The sequence below is a fragment of the Dunckerocampus dactyliophorus genome, chromosome 12 (genome assembly GCF_027744805.1).
Source record: "Dunckerocampus dactyliophorus isolate RoL2022-P2 chromosome 12, RoL_Ddac_1.1, whole genome shotgun sequence".
Taxonomy (NCBI): domain Eukaryota; kingdom Metazoa; phylum Chordata; class Actinopteri; order Syngnathiformes; family Syngnathidae; genus Dunckerocampus; species Dunckerocampus dactyliophorus.
In genome coordinates this window covers 27,071,774-27,093,580 of record NC_072830.1, presented here as the reverse complement: position 1 = coordinate 27,093,580, position 21,807 = coordinate 27,071,774, and the positions used below count along the sequence as shown (strand labels likewise).

Sequence of the window (21,807 nt, the reverse complement as noted above, 5' to 3'; positions counted from 1 at the left end):
ATCAGTAAAAATCCCACCTGGCTAACAGAATTCCCTGATACTCCTCCAGCTGTTTCATGAAGGAAGGGTTTGGTTTGGTGACAGCTCTTCTTTCTTTAACATATTCAAAGGCGGCGTCCAGCGTCCAGCCATACTCCTTCATAGCATAGGCGATCACGGTTGAGGCAGAGCGACTCACACCCATCTTACAGTGAACCAGACACTTGGCACCCGCTTTCCTAAGAGAGAAAGAACAGGAATGTGTTGAGCCAGAAATGAGAAAACAAGAGCGTGTGTCTGTGTGCTGAGGCCTACTTGGCTTTGGTGATGAACTTGTAGGTTTCGTTCCAGTACTCCAGTAGGTTGGTGGCCTCTTCGTCGTACACTCGGATGTTGTGGTACTCAAACATCCCCGGGAAGAAGTTGTCTATCTCTCTGGTCACATTCAGGATGTAGCGAACTCTACAGAAGAGATGGGAAATTGACCTTTATATGTCAGCATCAATTCATTTCCAGTTGTTAAGTGAACACCACACAATCAAAGTGTTATTGCAAGGCAATGCAAGGTGGATGTGTAATGTAAACTGGACTGTTATTCCATCAAAGCTACAATATGTTTGGGAAAGGAAGCATGGACAACATGACATTAAAAGACAGCTTGTGATCATTCCTCCTCTTGCCTGCATCTTTGCAACACCATAGGGAGTGTATTGATTGGTCCCCAGTGTGTGCCTGGTTTCATCGTGTTCTCCAGTGAAAAAAAACACATGCCTTGGCACAGACTGTACTGTATACATTATTCAGCTGAATAATCAATAAAAAATGAATTAATCCCCACCCCCACCCACCCACATCAATACTGTAATTTTCCAGTCGAAAAGTTGCTCCAGAGTTGCATCTGTCAAAAAATGAGTCATGAAGAGGAAAAAAAACATACAGAAGTCACAATGCACAAACATTAGTGGCATTTAGTGGTATTTATGATTGAGCTATCATCACAGCAAGCTTTTTTTTTTTTTAATAAGAAAATAATCTGTTATTGGCACTGAGTTGGACAGCCTGACATCTGTGGCAGAGTAAAGGACACTGAGGAGGCTCCTTTCCATCATGGACAACCAGCATCATCCATGCACAGCATCATCTCCCAACAGAAAAGCAGTTTCAGTGGCAGATTACTACCACTCTCCTGCTCAACCGAAAGACTGAGTAGATCATTCCTCCTCCACGCCATGCGGCTTTTCAACACAACAGACGGGGACCGATAAAAACACACACAGGTCTGGACTTACTACCTTATCAATGTAGAGTTATGTTTGTATGTATGTATGCATGTATGCATGTATGTATGTATGATTATTATTATTATTATTGTCAATAATAATAAATATTATGAATTGTTGCACTACAAAACTGGAAGTGAACCGTTCTGTATTATGTATTTATTGTTATTTTATTTTCCTTTTCTTATCTCTCCTGTCTTGCCTTATTTGTTCATTATGGCTATCATGATTTTTGGAGAGCTGCTGGAAACATGAATTTCTCTGGAAGATTAATGAAGTATCTATCTGTCTATAAATGGGAGTGTGATGGCAGCACTTTTAACAACATTAAATTCCCAAGCGATGAAGACTAAGTCAATGTCACAATGTTTTCAGAGAATACCCTTAATATGTGACATAATGCCTGCACACATCCCGGTGCGTAGAGAAACATGTTAAACAGCTGTATTTTAGAAGCGTATTAGAAAATATTCCGTAAGAAAAAGCGTCCGGTATGCTCTTGTATCATTCAATTACTGTGCCTAACTGCGTCACAAGCTCAACTCAATGAATTATGACTCCACTAGGAGTCGCCAAAAAAACAAAAAAAATAACCACCACCCCACTGTAACTAAATGGGAGCACATGTTCAGTTATGTACAGCACATGTAATACTGATCAACACCTGACTATTAATTGCAGCACTAGCTAAACTATGAAAAAAAAGGGTGACTATGTTGGGGGAAGATATCTTACCCGCTGCTCTGCAGCTCCTCCAGGTTGGAGGCGTTCCACTCAGAGCCCTGAAGACACATAGGTCCAGTCAATATGAATGTATGCATTGTCAGCTGTACGCTGACTGACTAATGTCTAACTAATCATTAACTAGAAGATGGAAGACACGAGGCTGAGTGAAAGAATAACAAAAGGTTGTGTGAGTTCATACCAGGTAGACGTGTTCAAAGATTTCAGTGGGGCTGTCCATTTGTCCCAGGATGACAATCATCTCATTGTCTATGAACTCCTTAAACTCCCTCAGGTTGCACACCATCTGCATCTCCAGCTCTGTACGAATCTGGGAAGACAAAGGATGGCAAATGAGATAGAATACACGTGAAACAGTTTTTCAGTCAAGTTTGTCACCTTTATTCATCATGCAGCCACATGCCAAAAGGAAAAAGCGCTAAATGGTGAATGTCCAATGCCATCGGGCCTTATACGCCCCATGCTGTGACAACTCGTCTGTGTGAAAAGGCTCAGAACATTCAGTGACATATCCTCCCATCACATGTATAATAATATTTAAAAAAATAATGAATTATGGATTTCCCCCAAAAATCATAGGCCACGATGCAAGCCAGGTCGGAGTTGACTGTTCAAAAAGGCATTGTGCTGAAGTGAACTGTATTGTGCGGTGAAAACATGCCTCCAGTCATGTAGCCTTGTTTATCCTGGTTAAAAGGTTCCACAATTTTCGCAAAGTGGGCGTCCTTTATAAATATTCAATTTATAAATTGAATATTTGCGTAGTTAGAGCACCTTCTAAAAATGTTTTTTAAACATTACTAGACACTCTTATTACCCAATATAGTAGACATAATAAGAGAAAATAAACCATTTAAGCACATAAGACAAGTGCTTGTGTGTTTTGCTATAAATGTGTTGCCTCGGACAAGAAGTGACGTTCAGAATTGAGTTTTAGCTTGGCGCAGGTTATGGCTGCAACAGTTGCTGCTGTTTGTATTAGGGGTTATTGTGCCACTTGTAAGATAATTGAAACCTGCAATAAAAGCTTGTTTTTCCTACAATCAAGTCTGGTGCTTGTGTGTTTCACTGAAAATTACACCAACATTACTGACACCTAGTGACTAGTGTAGAATACTACATATCAGTCACGGCATCTTTGAATGCATCTTCTGAATGCCTTATATTTGTATTTTACGTCATTATTCCTGAAAATGCTTTAAAAATATATATTTTTTTGTTTTGTTATGTATATTTTTGGAAGACAAATAGGCCGTATTCAACCATGAAACAGTGTGATTTATTAATATATTTTTGAAAAACTGTGATAGAGTGAAGCCGCAAAATTTGAACCGCAAAGTGGGGAGGGTCGACTGTATTGATGTATATGCTGAATGTTTGCTTCTCACCTCCTTGCAGGTAACATTCTCCAAGTCCTTTTGCATCATGATCTCTCTGAGGCGCATCTTGATCAGTCTCTCCGTGCGCTCCCTTTCTGTGGGTCTGAGCGGGAAAACACACATAAAAAAAAACTGCTTGTACAGACACACAATCTCTCTCTTTATCTTATGCGCCTTGACTTCCCGGTTAGGGCATTTATTTTTTCCTTCATTGAATTATGTGAGTGCCAATGAGTTACTGTTTCCACAAAAGAATGGCCGCTTTGTCTGATTCTTCAAAACTGGAGTGGGAAGAGAAAATCTGAGAGTGGCCAACAACGTTCCCTTGCAGAACATTCCTGTTGTCCTGTCATTTTAGACTTCTGTGATGGGGAACATTTTTATCGTGTGTTTATTCAAACAGGTAGCGTAATTACCATCCTACTGGACAGTATGTTTATCTTCCACTGCACACTAACACATCCATTCTACCTGAAGCAGTTTGCCAAACTGAAGAGAGTACAGTAGAGTTATTTGTAAGTTCTTGTTCTTGACCCTCAAGAATGACTCCTCAGGCTTGAGAGACGCTATTCAACGTGGCCAACAAAGACACCGCCTCCAGCCATGATTCCACCCTTCTGCAGGTCTCGGCATGCCTGCAGATAGCCGGAGGGCCAAACCGCTAAAGCCAAGAAGCTCCCTGAAAATGTCATTTTTAAATGTATGATGACGAGCAACTTCAAATGGGAATTCTATTCTGTTGTGGTTTACATTACAAGAAATACCTTGTATTAAAACATCATAGCGATTTGTGCCATCAGAACCTTTCATCAGTGGTTAAACTGAGAAATGATACGCTTCTGTGTCACTCACTACACACTGGCTGGGTCACCTTGAGCTGGAAGATAAATACAAACCTATATAAACGTGTGTGTGTGTTTGGTGCTCATAAAATGTGGGTGGCCCCCTTGATGAGTGCACTTCAACACAAACACACCTTCTTCTGGGAAAGAATGACATGTTTGTGTACCCAGGAAGGTTTACAGCTTATTTAAAAAAAAATAAAAATAAGAAAAAAAAAAGATTTTTACTGTCCATAGTTGTATTAGGTGCATGCATCGGCTGAGGATAAGAGCTCTATTTAAATCTTCCACTTCCCTCGTCTGTGCTCTACTATTTGCCCGCCACCTGCTTCTGCCTGTCTGGTGTCTCTATACCTGTGTGTCTGGACTCCCCCCCCCCCCAGTCTCTCCGAGGTGTGCGTAAGTGAGAAACACACACACACACACACACACACACACACACACTCCAAATATGTAGCAAGGCACATGACTAACCAGAAGAGAAGGGAATTTCCCTGGTATGAGTAAAGCCATAAATCCATCAGGGCCATTCCCGCTATGTCCAATGCTTCCATATGGGACTGTTGACAACTTTGTCATAAAGTGTGTCTATGAGCATGTGTTTAAGCTCACGTGGCAGTTTATGCACTTTAGTTGGTGTGTGTTGCTCTCCGTTTCCCCAAAGTTACAGCCAATATGTAGCCCATTAACCTGCTGTGGAAAGTGAAGCAACTACGTCTGCACATGAGACAGGGTTGGCAACACTTGAAATGTGAAGATCTGACCGAGCACATCTCCTCTCTGGTGATGAGGTTTCACCTTGGAGTATACACCCTCTATGAGGTACACCTCGGGTTATCATATTTGGCATATACCTGTACATGGTTGTAGGCAACCAAATTGTATCCCACCGTCGTGTATATACACAAGTGTTTGCAACTACGTTTCAATGTCAGCTAAAATGAAACCGTTATCTGCCTTTTCAATAGCATTGGTTTTATGAGAAAATTCTGCAAAGATGCACAATCTGAATGTGATCCAAATAAAACTGACCCGTCTGTGGACACAAAAAAATACCCAATGTATCCTCACGTAATAACAATTACAACCACATTGCAGATGACTGAAAGAAAGTAACAGTTGAAATGTAATCAAGTAACACGATTTGATGAATGTGAGCTTCTCCTACTCACAGGTCTGTGAAGAGAACAGGTGAATTGGCACGGTGGGACTCAACATCCTGCATAGCGTTCCACTCGTTGATGCAGAACTGGTTGGAGGAGATCCTGCTCTGATAGTAGCTGACCCATGTCAGGAACAGACTGCCTGGGTAGTAATTGTGGCATCGGGCCACCTCGCATGCTTTGTGGAGCGACTGAAGAGCTGACCTGTCGTGGGCAAACAAAAAAAGTTTCCTGATCACGATGGTGGTTCTTAAAACAGCCATTATATAACATCTTACAAGGCAGACGTGTTGAATAAGGGAGCCAGAGAGAGCAGCAGGTGGAAAAAGAGAGTGGAAGGAGCGCAGTAACAACAGCAAAAATGACTGAAAGAGAATTTGTGATTGAAACGACAGAATGAAGACAGATGGAGGTTTCAAAGAAACACAAAGACAAGAAATGCCAGAATAAAACCACACAGAGGAAGAAAGAGGCTGTTCTGGAATTAAGATCATTTACAGAGATCAGATTAGGGAAAAAAAAGTGACAAAAGTCTGGAAGTCTCAGTTAATGGCAAAGTACATCTTTACACAATTATCTTGAGCGTGCACAAAAGACTCTGAGATATGCAAGTAATCAGTAGGAATGAAGAATGAACGGATGCTTACCACATTGCTTGAACTGATACTGGCTTGAAAACATGAACTCGATTCACAGTTGACACACTAAAACCTCTGCAAGGGAAAGTGGGACCATTTAGAACCAAAACAATTCACAGCTACACAGCTAAATGTGAAGGCAAGCATACGACCTACCCATCTCCATCCAAATGGATCAGAGTGTCACTCCACAGAGGTAGAACCAGACCCACTGTACAACAGCTGATAGGCAGATTCAGAATGTTAATATCACAACTACATTTCGCATATGTTTCTGTGTCTGAAATGTGGTTTTGAGAATACAATGTACCTAAAAAAAAAAAAAAAAAGATTAAAGTATATCAAAGCTTATCGGTCAAGGTTGTCATTTCCAAACATCAAACGGGACATAATTATCCATAGAGTGTTCTTACAAGTGTGAAATTCAATGGAAATTACAAATCTAAAATACGGATGTTCCACTACTGCCGTGGGACTGACCTGTCAGAGGAATAGAAGTCCATGCCTAGCACAATGCTCTCCTCTGTGTCCTGTCGACCATTGGTGGAGACCACCACCATGTAGCGGGTTACCTGAGGGTAGGTGCTCTCCAGGCGTACAGCCTAGCACACAAAACAGGAAGCAAAAGGAAAAAAAATAAACTCACTCTTCCTCATGTTCTCGGCCAGAGCCCATGTTGGTTAAACATCACACACCTGTGTGTTCGTCTTTCTCCCAACAGACATGCACAACTGTTCATGACACAATAAATTACAGTATGTGCATGCATATTTAAAGATAAATACTTCAACTCAGTAATCCTGTTTTCCTGTTAGTCCACTTCATGACGATTGTGACACTTTAATGTAATCCTGTCAGTATACGTTTGGTTACGTTCATGTATGCTATATGCTTGATGCGGCAATGTCCCGTACCCCACATGGCAGGTGTTGCAGGCCAATGTATCACAGCGTCTCAGCATTACTCACCAGTCGAATCGTGTCTTCTGGCCGCAGCACAGTGAACATGGTTTGGAGATGTTTCTGGAGATCCCCTAGCAAAAATCATCGTCATTTAGTCTGAGTTTCTTTTAGGAACACTGACATTCTTGGCAGCTAAACGCTAACATTAGAACCAAGATACTGTGTCATTTGGCCTGGGGAAAGTTTCGGCTGCATTGTTTCTCCTTTGCCCATTTCTGAATACATGTGAGACAAAGAAAAGCCGGTCCAACTTTTGTTTAAAAATATACTGCCATTTTTAGAAATCAGCCCAAACAGCTATCAATATCCACCAGCGCATACAGTATTTTGGGTTTGAGTGCACAGCAAACTGACTACATTAGACTAAACTTTTCTTTTTGTAAGGCGTCATTAGTAACCAGCGTCTGTTAATACATGATGTGTTTCACAAAAGTCCATCTGAAAAATGTTGTGAGAGCTTGTGTGTATGTCTTTTTACCTGTGTGCTTGTTCCTGCGCTGGCTAATGCGAGGGGCAGAGTTTGGCGTTGGGCTGTTTCCCCTTGGCAGGAAAAGGGCTGCACCTTTTACCGTGAGGAAGCTCTCGCTAATACTATAAGGAAAAACAAAAAAGGGACAAAACACCTGAAATTCAACCACATTCACAACAAAGACATGACAAATACTGTATATTGTAAGTGAATATATTTACAGGTTAGTCATATATTAATAATTTTATTTTTCTTATTTGTTATATTTTTAGAATAAACGTCACGTTTCATGAGTAACCAATACGTTTTACAGTGTTCCCTCGTTTAATTGGGGGGGGGGGGTTAGGTTCCCAAAATAGCCCGCAATAAGTGAAATCCAAGAAGCAGCCAACTTTGTTTACAATTATCATATAGTATACTGTATGTCTTAAGGCTGTAAAACCCTTCACAATACACTTTTCTCAAACAGGCATTATGAACATTTTCTTACATTTCTCTATTGTTTAAACACACTAAGTTCAAATTTAGTTTGAAATTTAGTGACCAATCTACTAGGTTGGACACATGAAATTAAGTGAATCATGCATATTCAATCCTGCGACCGTGCCTCGTCCTGCCATCTTTCGGTTGTCGCGTTTTTGTATCCTTGTTAAAACATATTGCTCCTGCTGTCATCCTCCTCCTCGTCCTACTCCTTGAACCGAAAATGTATTTAGCCGGTTAGCTTCTTCTTCTTCTATTGTTTATTGGCGGTTAGCAAGCAGCTCACACAGCGACTATTGATCACAACAGGAAACGGCACAAAAGTGAAGCTGGCAGCTGCACACGTCTTCAACGTGGAGTATAAAACACCCTCTACCAGTAGCAGTAGTAAATACAGTAACAGACACATACAACAGAGCACTGATAGATCGCTGTAATTAATCCACAAGGACGCAAAACACAATGCGCATTCATACACTTAAAAAAAAAAAAAAAAAAAAGCAGAATTGCGCTTAAAAAATACGCGAAAGGTGAAACGCTACGTCTTATTTCTTCATTAACTTAACAGGTTCGATGCTTGTTGCCGTGAAAGCACTTAAAACTACTGCTTGAATCCTTGACAATGCACGGCTAAAATCGAAGCATTTTTTAAAATTTCAAAATCCATCCGAAATTCAAGAATGAGCCCAAGAAGTTTCATCTAATTAGACATTTATGCCACTGAATGCATCCCTCATGCACTGTGTAAGTTGTAGGGTGACTGTATTATGTCATTATCACATTGCTCTGTTCAAGCTGGCCTTGCAGGGGGCCTCCCCAAATCAGAACATACAGAGCGATGCAAGCAAAAAAAACAAGCCCAAATGTGAATTCAGAACACAATGTTCCCTGCTCCTCCGCACAGCTGGATTACACACTGAACGCATTCACTGTAGCAGCTGCCAGCAAAGAGGGATGGGGGGGAGGGAGATTGGGAGGGGACTGAGGGCGCTGTGAGGGAAGATAGAGCCTGTCCCCCTCCTCCACAACGTTTGAGTAGAGATAAGGAGCTGGCCATCACCCAAATCTCTGAACCAAAGCTGAGGTTCTCTTCCACTTTAGAACACTTAATCTTATGAACCATGACTGAAGTCACTGCATTGAGCAAGACACATTAGAAAAGCCACGTCACACTCAAAGTGAGCAAGATATTCTGCCTCTGTAGCATGTTAGTGTGAAGTGTTTCTTTTAGAGACGCTCAGTGGCACGTTAACCTAGGTCACATGAGATTATATTAAAACGAGTTGAAAGACCTGCTTATGACTGTCAAAGACATTCACAGGACTAGCATATCATTACCATTAAGATGGCGACACTGACCGCCGACCGTCCAGGATTCAGGTGGGTAATATGGGGCGTGCAGCAAGCACAAAAAAAAAAAGTGCACTTGCATATAATCATGTGACCCAAGATTTCTAAGGGGAGATGGATCACGCACAGCTCTGCAAGATGCGCATTCACATTTAATTTGGTTCTCTGGTCTGGATAAAAGCACAGGGTACAGTGCACGATGCTCACAACTGGATCCGGTCCACTTAGTGTTTAAATTGTCAACTTTAAAATAAGACCAAGAGAAAAAAAACCCATGTGGATAAGGACAGCCGTTGTCACTGAACTTCTTTAACGACAACGCTGTCTCCTGTGTTAAAAACTCATTAAAAGTTCCAATATAAAGTAGGAGGTTCTAAAATGTATACAGAAATGTAAAAAAAGGACAAGAAGTGTTTCCAATGCCCACACAGATGGAAATATGCCCACTAATAGCAGCATTGACAGGGACTGCCCTGTTCAAGAAACCACACCAGAGAAACGCATACACATGTGAACACAATCTCAATCATCTTTGGTGCTGTTCACAATTTTGCTCAATTTTCCTCAATGAAATACGTTCATATGATTCTAAAGATGGAAAATTAGACGACAGCTGCTTTTTCGGAATAAAAAGCATATACACTCACCAACCACAAAATTAGGTATGACAACCAAGACAAGAGCTGCCCTTAAAATGATACCTACGTTTGGTTTTAAATTCAAACATATTTGTATTATTGTGGCTGTATTGAGTACTGGGAGGGCTAATATTTGGGTTATGTTATTTTAGCTATTTACTCTACAGCTGTATTTATTTGTCGAGGCATAATTGAGTACAATGGTTACAAAGTGAACATATACGGTGATCCTAAGAGTTGGTGAACCTGTTTTGCTGAGCTCGAATATGTGGTTTCATAGCCTGAGGGGCTAAAAGCAAAGATTGAATAACTGACACCACACGCACACTAACACTCAAGACCACTCGAGTGTCAACAAAAGATGCAAATGTTCCGAGGGCGTACTCAACACAACGGTTTTCACTACAATGGATGTTGCTTTGTGGTTTATAATGCTAAACTCTGTGAAACCGGTGTCCACAGTGTGTCAAGTTTTGCATTCTGACTTTTAGGCACCCTGTCATCTCCCCTTTTGCTCTGTAACGTAATCTCTTCATCCCTCCAGCCGTTCAACCTCCTTCCTGGGTTTTGCTGAAACTGTGTAACATCCAGTCACGTTGAACTGATAGGAGGGACAAGAAAGAATAACAAAATGCGACAACCATGTACAGCACTCATTTCCCATAACTCATCTACTCTTGACCCAGCTGTTTCCTCTCACTCCCCCTTCATCACATCCTCTTTTCTGCATTCCCTGCAACGTCTTGTCCTACTTTGATGACCTGGTCGCTCTCTTCAGTTGCTGCCATATCATGTCCCTCTGTGCATGCATTCACACAGCAATGACCTTGTATAGCAGTGCTACTGTACACCGTCATAAGTAATATAACACTAACAGAGAGTCATAAATGGAAGGCTGGGCACGTGCATGTCGGCAATCAATCAAACCTGGTCACTAACAGAGAGAATGTGGAATCTAAACTTGATAGTTGGAGAGGGTGAGGCGTTGTATGTAAAGGATTCGGCTGCCGTAGCTAAAAATAGACTGGTCCTTTAAAAGTGTCAGCTATTGATAGATGGCATTCAGTCACCTTACTGTACATAACTCTCCTAGGTTCTTGATGACACGGCAGCAAGCTGCAGACGTTCAACAGGGTTGCCTGAGTGTGCTCGCATACATGCAAATGAGTAATTGTGTGGAGTGCAAGGCTGTTAGCGCCCGTACAAGAGTAGCTGTTAAACGTCATTTTTCATGGAGTGTATGTCTCACCTGCCAGCATGCACTTAACACATTTCACTCACAACAGGTAGACTGCAGAATGGCAAAGAAATCAGTATCAGTGGATTGGGTGCTAACCAATGTGTAGAAATATTAAATGGAAATTGAGGAATTACCTACAAATTGCGCTGGATTGACAAAATGAGAAGAGTAGAGATTATTTAGCAGGTTGGATGGAGTAGAAAGACAGTAGAGTAGGGTGGCTCATCTTTTTGGATTTCAGACATTACAGGACATTATCAGAATAGTAGGAACTTGTTAGGGCATCAGTCAGAGACACAATCATCCCTATGTAAGGACCACTACACACGGTGGGCCAGATAAGTAGGTGACCTCCACCCATCCAGTCTGTGCCCATATTAGTCACTCTGAGGAGGAAAGTGGGATAAATATAGGGCTGTGCTCAATGCGAGCCAGGCTTAGTTAAGGCCTGAAACTGCATACACCCCGTGGGAAAGACCATGGCCATAGGTGTATGTTAAGCCTTGCTGCTTAAAAGGGGCCGCTGTGGAAAAATTTGTCCCAAGCAGAGGGAGAGTCAAGTTCATGACACTTGGTCAATTGGAGGCATCCAAGAGTGCCAGGAAGACACTTTTTTTAGGCTCATGCTATGCTACCCATCTCTTCAACACTAACTCCATATACTGTACTTTTATTCCAGTTAGACTGCAGATTGTTGGGGTAAGAGGCACATACGGGAAGGGGCAGATGAGGGCAGCCAGTGCGCGACGGGACTGATAACGGGAAAGTTGGAAACCAGGTCACACTACAGATAGACTTTGAGCAACTCCTATTGATGCCTTTAATCATTGATAATTGATCAGTTCCATCTTAATCTTTATAATTCTTCATCTTACCCAGACATTTTGGACAATTTTCTATGCCTTCCACTTGTGAAGCGTTTACGGAGGGTTCCTTTCAGTACCCCAGTGCACAATGCAAGGTTCATAAAAGGTATGGATGGATGAGTTTGTGTGGAAGGAACATCCCCATCAAAGAACTATGAACATGAACAAAGATTGTCCAACATTGGTAAACGCTGATCTCACAAAAAATAAAAAACACAATAAAAATAAAAGGGACGGGCACCAACTGTGTACCAAGTGTAATGGCCAGGGATTCAGATGCATTTGTCCACACTGTGCAAGTATGGCTGTCAGGTTTAGAGGAGACCAGCTTTTTTACATTGCCAACCCCAGTATGGGTTTCAGCCATGGTCTAAGTTCTGACCACTTTAGGTGAACTTCACATACTTGGCAAGATGTGCAAAACTATTCTGAGAGGGCAGGGAATCAGATTACGTGTTGTAATTTAGACAAAACCTAACACATAAAAACATCTGTGGAAACTTGGCAACTGATATCTATTATTGAGGCTGAATGTAAATGAGTTAATCTGCATCCTGCTATCATTTACATCAAAAATGGCAACATTTATTTAAAATTTAAAACACACACATTGTGTGTCACTTCTCTGTTTTCTTTGGAAAGCAGAAGAGAGGGATTCACCTGCATATCCGTGTGTGTTTTACCAGCACTTAGTCCCACTGACAGCATCCATCCTTGTAATTACTGATCCAAACCATGGTTAACATTACGACTTTGAGGAGACACAGGCGTGCAAACAAACAACAAGCAAGCACACTTATAAGCACTATGCACGCACTTGGTGGTATACATATAAACATAGCTTCCACGCTGTGGTGAACTCTTCTCCCACTCAAAAATGTATAACAATATGTACATGACACACTGCGGTGTAGAAGTTCATTTCAACAATAACCTCTGAGCAGGTTCATGCATAAAAAAAAAAAACAATGTGAAAAAAAACAATGCAACCAAGACTCAGGCTGCCCTCAACTTCCCCAAACAGATGACAGAAGGCCTTTTCTCACGCAGAGCTCTGCCAACTGCTGACTGCACGAAAATGTTATGAAACACCACACAACCAAACACAGACAGTGCAGTCACATGAACTGATTTACTGGAAAAGTGGGTGAAGTTGATTTCACCCCTTTGAAGTAATTTCAACCCTTGATTTCCTTCCTTTTATATTGTAAGTTTGACACGTCAGCCTTTAAACGTTTCCAAAAAATAGCCACAATACACTGTTGCCTTAATTTGGTACATCGCAACCATCTAATGAGATGCAGTACCGGAGCTGTATGCAAAGGCGGCAGTAGCTTTGCCCAAGCTGACATGGGCTTACCAAAGGAACCTGGTTTGTGTGCTGACAAAAAAGAAGGAGTGATGCTGGTCTATTTTGGAATTAATGTTGAGGTGCCCTTGAGCAAGGATCCAACTCTCATGCAAAGCAACAAATTAACATACAAATGAATACTTCTGACAGTGTCAGTCAAATCTGAGGATAACAGCATAAACTTCAACTAAACCATACGCTTTACTGTCAAATAATGTCATCAGAAACAAATCGACCATCTCCTTGCCGCACATTACCACACAGTCTAAAACAGATTGACAAATCACCCATCTCAACAGATACTACAGCTGGATGTGCAGTATGTTCCACAAATTGACAATGAATTTGAATTGTCAATATGTCCTGAGAAATCACTAAACACATTCTTGTTGTATAAAGTTGGAGGAGAAGGACCGAAATTCTTCAGATTCTGCTCCAAACCTCAAGTTACACAAAAGGTAATCCTGGTACTACCTGGCTGTCTACAATGAAATCATATCCTAACATGGGCAAACATGCCCCAATAGCATTAGCCAGATCATCTGACACCAATGCAACAATGCCGCATGTGTGGTGTAAATGTAAGATGAATCATGCCAGCTGTGTATGTCTCAATAGGGTCCAACAGCAGTGACGAAGATGAGTAAGATCCTGGCCGCTTCATCACCAGGACGTACATCCAGCACTGCAAACTCCTACATATCTACACTATCTGGTTCAGCGATCCAATATTCCGTGCATTAATACAAAATCACTTAAATGAGGTTTCATAAGTTCGTACATAAAATATACAGAAAAAGCATCTTTCCAACTTTGTCACTTAAGAAAACACTTACAGTTGGTTTATTTGATTATTGGACACCACCCCGTCGTCGCTGAAGTAAGGCACCATCTTCGCCCCGCAGCATGAGCAGAAGCTGACCGCCGAGGAGCCGTCGGACACCGCGCCGAGGGTCATGTCGGCGGGTGAGTGGAGCTTAGGCAGGGAGGAAAGTTTGGGATACGGCAGGTGCTCTCCTTACGAGGTAAAATGTTTACTGCGCTCCCACACGTGTGCGCTCCGCCATGCTAAAGAGGAGACGAACAACTTCGCTAACAATAAAGCGCTATTCAGTGAACAAAAACACACAAAAATGTCTTCTAAAAGGTAACAACAATGTCTGTCAAGGGACACACATTAGTTTATCACACTGTACTCCTACTCTCTACTGGCGGGCACAAACTTGAACAAATTGTCGTTTAGTAAAGTGGTCATGATTTGCCGTCAGTGGAACTAAAAGCTACAGTCGCCGGTTAGTACATTACTGAACCAGTGACGGATGCAACTCACTTCCAGTCATAGGAGGAGGAAGCAAGAGGCACGTGCTTTGAGGCTAACAAGGGGAGCCAATGATAGAAGAGGGCGGGACAACAAGCCGGGGAACCAATGACTGCAAAAAGTAGGCGTGACTAGCCGGGGAGCCAATAAGAGCTTGAGGGAGGAGTAACAGCAACGCAAGAAGCGCCATTTCTACATGTACACCAGCTGGGGGTCAGCCTTTTGGGGGTCAGCTATCTGGCCAGACATTGCGCAGGCAGCTGATCTCGTTGTTTACATGCTCCTCTCTGCCTGGAAGTGTGTTTCTGTTTATTTACTGGCTTTGGTGTTTGACTGTCAAGTCCCAACATGGTTTGCTATAAATAACAACGCTATCTCAGTGCAATATGTATGGACTTGGACCCTACTGACCGCAAAAAGACAAAATGTTGAGGTGCTCAAATGGCGTCGTGTAATTTATTTATTTGTGTTTTTTGTAACTTAAACCCCCCCAACAATTTATCAGTTTTTATCAATATGATAAAAAACGGTGTACTCACACTTGAGATTTCTTAGAATTACAGTACTGCCAATATTGCTCACATGTTCTTAATAATAACAGACACACTTTATAAGAGAAATAAATACAAGACTCCAAACAACACAAGTAAAATCCCACGGCACGCCTGCTCACTAGTGGCCATATTAGTGTGTGATAACATTAAAGCGATCGCTCCGCTCACAAGTAATTCTTAACAACGCCTTGCACAAAAGAAATGGTCAGAATAACTCTAAATAAGACTGGAAATAATCCAAATTGCAGTAATACAGCAGTGTAGAAGTGATGGAACAAGCAAACAGGCCACAGGATGAATGCTCAGTGAATAAGCACATGCCAGTAGGGGAACCCTCAAACATAAGACGGACATAAAAGTTGAACTAACTCAGGACAGAAATGTTCCATTAAAATTCAAAGCGGTAGTCACAGGGATGAATGAGCATTTGTGAAGATGAAAGCGCTTGGGAGAGGCATCGGAGGTCAATCAGCATCCTGGAATAGACTGTGTAATCCTGCCTTGTTTAAGCCTGAATCTGTTTTGCCATTAACAAGAAATAGTCTGAACTCAAAAAAGGTGTTTTTTTGGGGGAAAAATGCTCCATTTTATATTTTAAAAGAAACGGTCTTATAACAGTAATATATGCCCCCAGAGCCTGTTCATGACCACCAAACGTGGGCAACATCTATCATTTCCCTCACTTGTTTGCGCCACTTTCAAATGAAGAGGCGCCCTAATGGTCAGTTTGGAAGTTCTAGATTTTCATTACATGAAAAACAAAAACCCTCCTTCCTCATAGACAAGATAACACCTCTGCCTAACCTAGCTACATGAGCCCACCTCTTCACAGAGGACAGACATACGAGCTACAAGCTATCATTTTGAGCAAGTAGAACATTTTTTTGAGTGAAAAGCCTAACCTAACATGATAACCTAATAAAATTGGACTGCAGTGTTAGCACTGCAGCTCACAGAGCAATGCTCTCAAGCCATACTAATGTTAAATAAAGTTTAAATACATGAGATTATGGTGTACATGCTTGTTTACACCCAAACACCAAGACAGAGTTTTGGAACGCACTCCTGGGTGGAGTTTTCCATCGCTCAGTTTTTGCTGACAAAAACCTGTTTTACGTTTGGCGAATAGTACAGAAAAATACCCATGTGTTTAAATATATATGCTCTTGTGACAAGAGAAAAAAAAAAACACTGACATTCTTGTTGACAGCTGTGTGATGAAAATCTTGTCCTGAGAATTGTGATGTTTGTATCGAGGTCCCGCAGGGTCAACAAATGAACTGCTTGTTACAAGGTAATGTAATAGAAACATTGAAATCTGCTTGAGCTTTTGGTGTGCCCCTGAGATCGTGTGCTTGCGTTACATAAGGAACAAACCACATGTGAAAGAGGGTGCAGGAGTCATCCACACGAGGCTGACTGCTGCAATGGAATGTGACTCAATTAGAGATGTACATGAACTTGTCTTGGCAGGGAAGTCTTGGGGAGGAAACTACCTTTCAAATAAAGCCGATCCACATAGTCTAAACAATCTGTGAGAAAATGATTGTTTTACCTTGTTTTATTAGTTCACTAAATTTGATTTCATCTCACTGACATGACTACATCTGGAGCCCAATGCAACCTGTAAACAATTTTAAACAATGTAAAACAGCAGCCTACCACCTCATAGTCAAACCAGCATGTTCAAAGTGGCTCGTCTATTGTATGACTCAGTATAAAAAGGACTGTTTTGATTCCTTCGTTCCAAAAGGTCAGACGAAAATTGAAACGTACAAAAACCAAAGCAATTTTTCCCATAGGAAATAATCTATATCCAATTAATCTGTTCCAGACAGCCAAAAATATTAGCAAAAAACACATTCTATAAAAAAAGACAATATGAAATCATTCTCAGTGGAGAATAAATGGATACATGAACTTTTAACATCACTTTTGCCTTTGTTGAAGACTCTTGTTGGCACTCTGCAAGAAGCAGAGAGGGAGGAGCCACTCGCACCAACAATCTTTGATTGTTTGTGATGTGTGCGTTAGCGTCGCCAACATTATCTTACTTTATTATGTCTTTCTTCACCAGGCTGGAACTTATTGTTGATGTACATTCTCATTTGAGTTTGCCAAATGAATGAATGTGCCTTACAGGATGCCACAGTATTGTGTAAACCTAGAATCGCGAGACTTGGTGCTGGGTGTGTGATCCAAGAAGGCTGAACAAACAAGCTGGGAGCATTGTCTGTCCACATCTGTATTTAATATCACAAGATTCACAGTGCCCAAGGTAAAATACAACAGTTCGTTACATGCAATATGCGTATGAGAACCGAGGCAAATTTTTAGTGAAAATCTGAGACAAAAACTGAATCGTACAAAAACAGGAGCGTTCAAAAACCTTGACTGTGCTCAGGCACTGTTGATTCAGTCTCAACTAGATCGTGGTTTAAAGCAGCCTTTCTCAGTCTGAGGGTTGGGACACCCACAGGGGTCACAAGATAACTTCACAGGATCACCGGATCATTGTGGAAAGAATATTAATTTACAAAATTAATTCATTTATTACAGAGTAGTTTAACTTGTGTTCTATTCCATTACTTGTTCATCATTTATCCACCGAGTTTGTAGAGTTGAATTATGTGCACATGTGGCTATTGTCCATGAAAAATTCAGTTGATGGAATAGAGTTATTTTGATGGTGGGAGCAAAAACTGATGCCAAAAAACAGTGGTGACAAAACAGTCCGTGCTAAAGCCCTGGCAGCTTCATATGGACACGCAAAAAAAGTCAACATGATTGCGTCACATATGGTGCGGGTGGGTGGTTGTGAACAGTAATGAACGTTCTTATGGGGGGTTGTGACACAAAAAGATTGACAACCATTAGTTTAAAGAACAACATGAACTACATCTGAAAAGACCCCATAGGAACAACTCCTCTAGTCAGCTTTATTCTGATCAATATATAACAACAATAATGAATTCATACTTGATTGTCATTGTTTTGCCCTGCGATTGGCTGGCGACCAGTCCAGCGTATACCTGGCCTCTCGCCCGAAAAGACAACTGGGATAGGTTCCAGCGTACCCTCGACCCTAGTGAGGACAAGCGGTACAGAAAATGGATGGACGGATGGATTGTTATTTTTCCCAATTACAGGATTAAGAAGATTTTGTCAAACGCAAGTCCCTATGTTAAAATAGCCACTTGTAATATAATCAGCAGTTCAACAGTTAGTATCATGAACTAGTTCACAATTGAATCATTTTATTTTTGTTTCAATTGTCCTTTATTTTAAACCAACTTAAATGAAATAAAACAAAGCAAATGGAATCACATCGTGGCATGCATGCAAGCCTCATCTGTTTCCTCTCAGCCAACAATCCTTCTGGCTTACACACTTTTTAACTCAATTGTGTAATTCAGGTCTCTCAATGTGAATGTTATGTCATCGCTCTGAACTTGATATTTGTTTAGGAGAATCCAGTATTTTATGCATTAGTTCTGCTTGACTTGGTTATGATTTTTTTTTTTTTTTTAAAAAAGCTGCAGCCTTTGGAAGCCGTGTATTTGCTCACACGCTCACAGAGCATGTAATAGATTATTCATCCAGTCAATGCAAAATCCAGTGACTCTACAAAGATCAGACGCAGTCCAGTCACGGTTTTGTCACTAGAATAGAAAAGACCTGAACCTACTGCAGAGCTCTAACCATTTCAGAAATATATAAGAAATCAGGAAAACATAACCAATACAAATCAACAAATTTTACAACAAAAAAACACAAAAATTTTAATCAAATTTTAAAAATATTCATGTTTTACCTGTAATATTTCACATCAACAAACAACATTCTCAACAAAGTGTATGCAAAATATGAACCACAACAAGTCCTGAGCAATGTTGACATTCAACCCTGGGCTGGATGTGTGTCCTGCTCAGAGCCAAACAGATTACATGACAAACACACCAACACCTGCACTGCCGTCACACCACACCCCACTGAGTCTCACCTTCCTATGAACAACTGTTGCATCACAATGCAGGTTTGCTTTCTCATGTTTGCACACAACCCAAACAGCTGCTCTGATGCTTTAGTCATGAGGTTCTGTTTAGTGTGGTCAAGTGAGCTGGAACTTGGTGGGAACCTGGATTGTGGGCTGGTAACATGAGAGGTCTGGTGTTGTGATGTTGTGATGCTGAACTGTGGAAATGTTACACAACAGCAATCTGAGCAACAGGAACAGACATACGGAGGTCAAAGATGAGCTGAGGTTGGAGCCAAAAGACTTAAGCCCCTTTTCCACCACAGGAACTTTACCCTGGAACTGTGCTTGTTTGGACCAAAGAAACTATTGGCAAAATTAAATTCCTCTTCATTTTTGGGGGCCAAAATAAGTCTTTGGGCGGCATACTTTCTAAGTACCCCCAGGATTTCACTTGCCTTTTTTGAGATTGTTGCAGCTTTATTAAATGTCTGATTTCGAGGAGGCCTTCTCCCAAAATGAGAGTTGAAACAAATAGTTGAGTTTACAGCATAAGCATCAACATCATCATCAACAACAACTAAACAATACAAAAGTCAAATAATCTCAAGGAATATACTATAGAATATACTATATACTCCATAAAGTACAGTGGTGTGAAAAAGTGTTTGCCCCCGTCCTAATTTCTTATTTTTTGCATGTTTGTCACACTTAAATGTTTCAGATCATCAAACATGTAAATATTAGCCAATAACATCACAACTGAACACAAAATACAGTTTTGAAATGAAACATTTTATTATTAAGGGGGGAAAAAAATCCAAATTTACATGTCCTTGTGTGGAAAAAGTGATTGCCCCTAAACCTAATAACTGGTTGGATCACCCTTAGCAGCAACAACTGCAATCAAGCGTTTCCAATAACTTGCAATGAGTCTCTTACAGCGCTGAGGAGGAATTTTGGCTCACTCATCATTGCAGATTTGTTGTAATCCAGCCAAATTGTAGGGTTTTCGAGCATGAAACGCCTTTTTAAGGTCATGCCACAGCATCTCAATTGGATTCATGTCAGGACTTTGACTAGACTAGAACAGAGACTACAGCAGGCGGCTACTAATGATGTAGCATCAGGAGCAACTGGGGGTTCAGTATCTTGCCCAAGGATACTTCAACGTGGTCACAGGAGGACTGACGATAGAACTAGCAAGGATTGTTGGGACAACCACTGGACCACTCTACCACCCAGCAACCCTTGACCCTCCTCATTAAATACATTAGCAATCTTGGGGAAATGCAAAATCATCCATAACAACATTGCCTAGTTAGTCTGTTTGGCTCACTTCTCACTTCTCTTGCTTTGTGAATAAAAACCTTGCGGGTCAGGCTTTTGAAACAGATGTATCATTCTTGTCCCAGCCGTTTCACGTCACATGATATCCCTGCAGAGAAGCAGCCCTTTTGTTCAATAACCAACATTCATCAGTTTTGCCAGTGTTCCAGCTGTTTAAATGATTGGGAAAATGATACTGAATTTTTTCCGCCGTGTAGTTGAATGTCATTTTACGTACTTTAATGGCGTGTGTGGTGCAGATAAGAGTTATACATAGACTTAGTGATGGAGAAAAGATGCAAAGAAATATGACCCACTCTGAGTTTGAGTGACCTCTTCATAACACACTTGCCTTTACTTCTAGTTGGATCCATATGCAGGGTGGGGAGCACAAACTTAATTGTCTTATGTAACGGGGTGCTGGCTGCACCCCACGTTAGTGTGTGTAGCAATGAACAAATGGCAAGATGTGAACCAAATGTTGAAAGAAGACAATAATGACGCTGTTGGGAATATGTACAGCATGCATGTGAGTGGGTATAATTTCACCAGCTGCCGCTGTTCTCATGTATTACCTAACAGATAATGTGGACCATGCGTCCTTTCAGCCATTATTGGGGGGTGTTGAAGGTTCATAGGCATGATGTCACTATGTTTCAGAAATGTGTGTTCATACATTTGTGTACATTTTTTCTAGCATAAGTGACCCTGGAATCAACTTCTTCCAGAGCAAACTGCAATGACAATCTATTTATTTTTGAATGAACTTACTCAACGTGCAAGCGTCCTCTCTGCTTCCAGCAGATTGAGACTGTGTTGCATGTTTAAAAATAAAGACATTATTTACAGTAGATGTATATAATAATATTTGGTGAGCTTTTTGCATCGATATAGTTTATTTGCAAGACAAGTTTAAGTTGGATATTGAAAAAATATACCCTCTGTTTCTACTCAGAGACAGTTCAAATGTTCCATGCTGTGACTAACTGGCTTCAACATGCTGTTAAGAATGACCTCACAAATATAATAGCTTTGTTTAAGTTTGTGCAGTGTAATAATAAGCCCAGTGTGCAAATGAGCGTAGCTTTGAAGACTTTGACCGCCACACCCAAATGACTGCAGCCCGTTCAGAGGCCAGTGTGTTTTTTAGTTATGCTCGATTCTGTTTTGCATTGCACAAAACAAAGTATGACAGTTACTTGGTCACACAAAACATCCGCACTGAAAATGTAACTCCAACAACTGT

General features: G+C 41.1%; 1 protein-coding gene across 3 annotated transcripts in view; it reads right to left on the bottom strand.

The window, feature by feature from the left end:
* The window catches only part of ssh2a (slingshot protein phosphatase 2a), a 33,916-nt gene that overhangs the window by 4,544 nt on the left and 7,565 nt on the right, over positions 1-21,807 (bottom strand). For 2 of the 3 annotated variants that reach the window (XM_054793788.1, XM_054793789.1), the window contains exons 3-13: positions 7,466-7,578; positions 6,994-7,058; positions 6,506-6,627; positions 6,182-6,247; positions 6,035-6,100; positions 5,397-5,591; positions 3,392-3,485; positions 2,185-2,313; positions 1,995-2,041; positions 295-441; positions 18-218 (exon numbers count right to left, since the gene is read on the bottom strand). In XM_054793788.1, the coding sequence (XP_054649763.1) occupies positions 18-218; positions 295-441; positions 1,995-2,041; positions 2,185-2,313; positions 3,392-3,485; positions 5,397-5,591; positions 6,035-6,100; positions 6,182-6,247; positions 6,506-6,627; positions 6,994-7,058; positions 7,466-7,578 (1,245 nt within the window). Of the gene's footprint in view, positions 1-17; positions 219-294; positions 442-1,994; positions 2,042-2,184; positions 2,314-3,391; positions 3,486-5,396; positions 5,592-6,034; positions 6,101-6,181; positions 6,248-6,505; positions 6,628-6,993; positions 7,059-7,465; positions 7,579-14,220; positions 14,698-21,807 lie in introns of those variants that run through there. The other variant, XM_054793786.1, reaches the window with a different exon arrangement.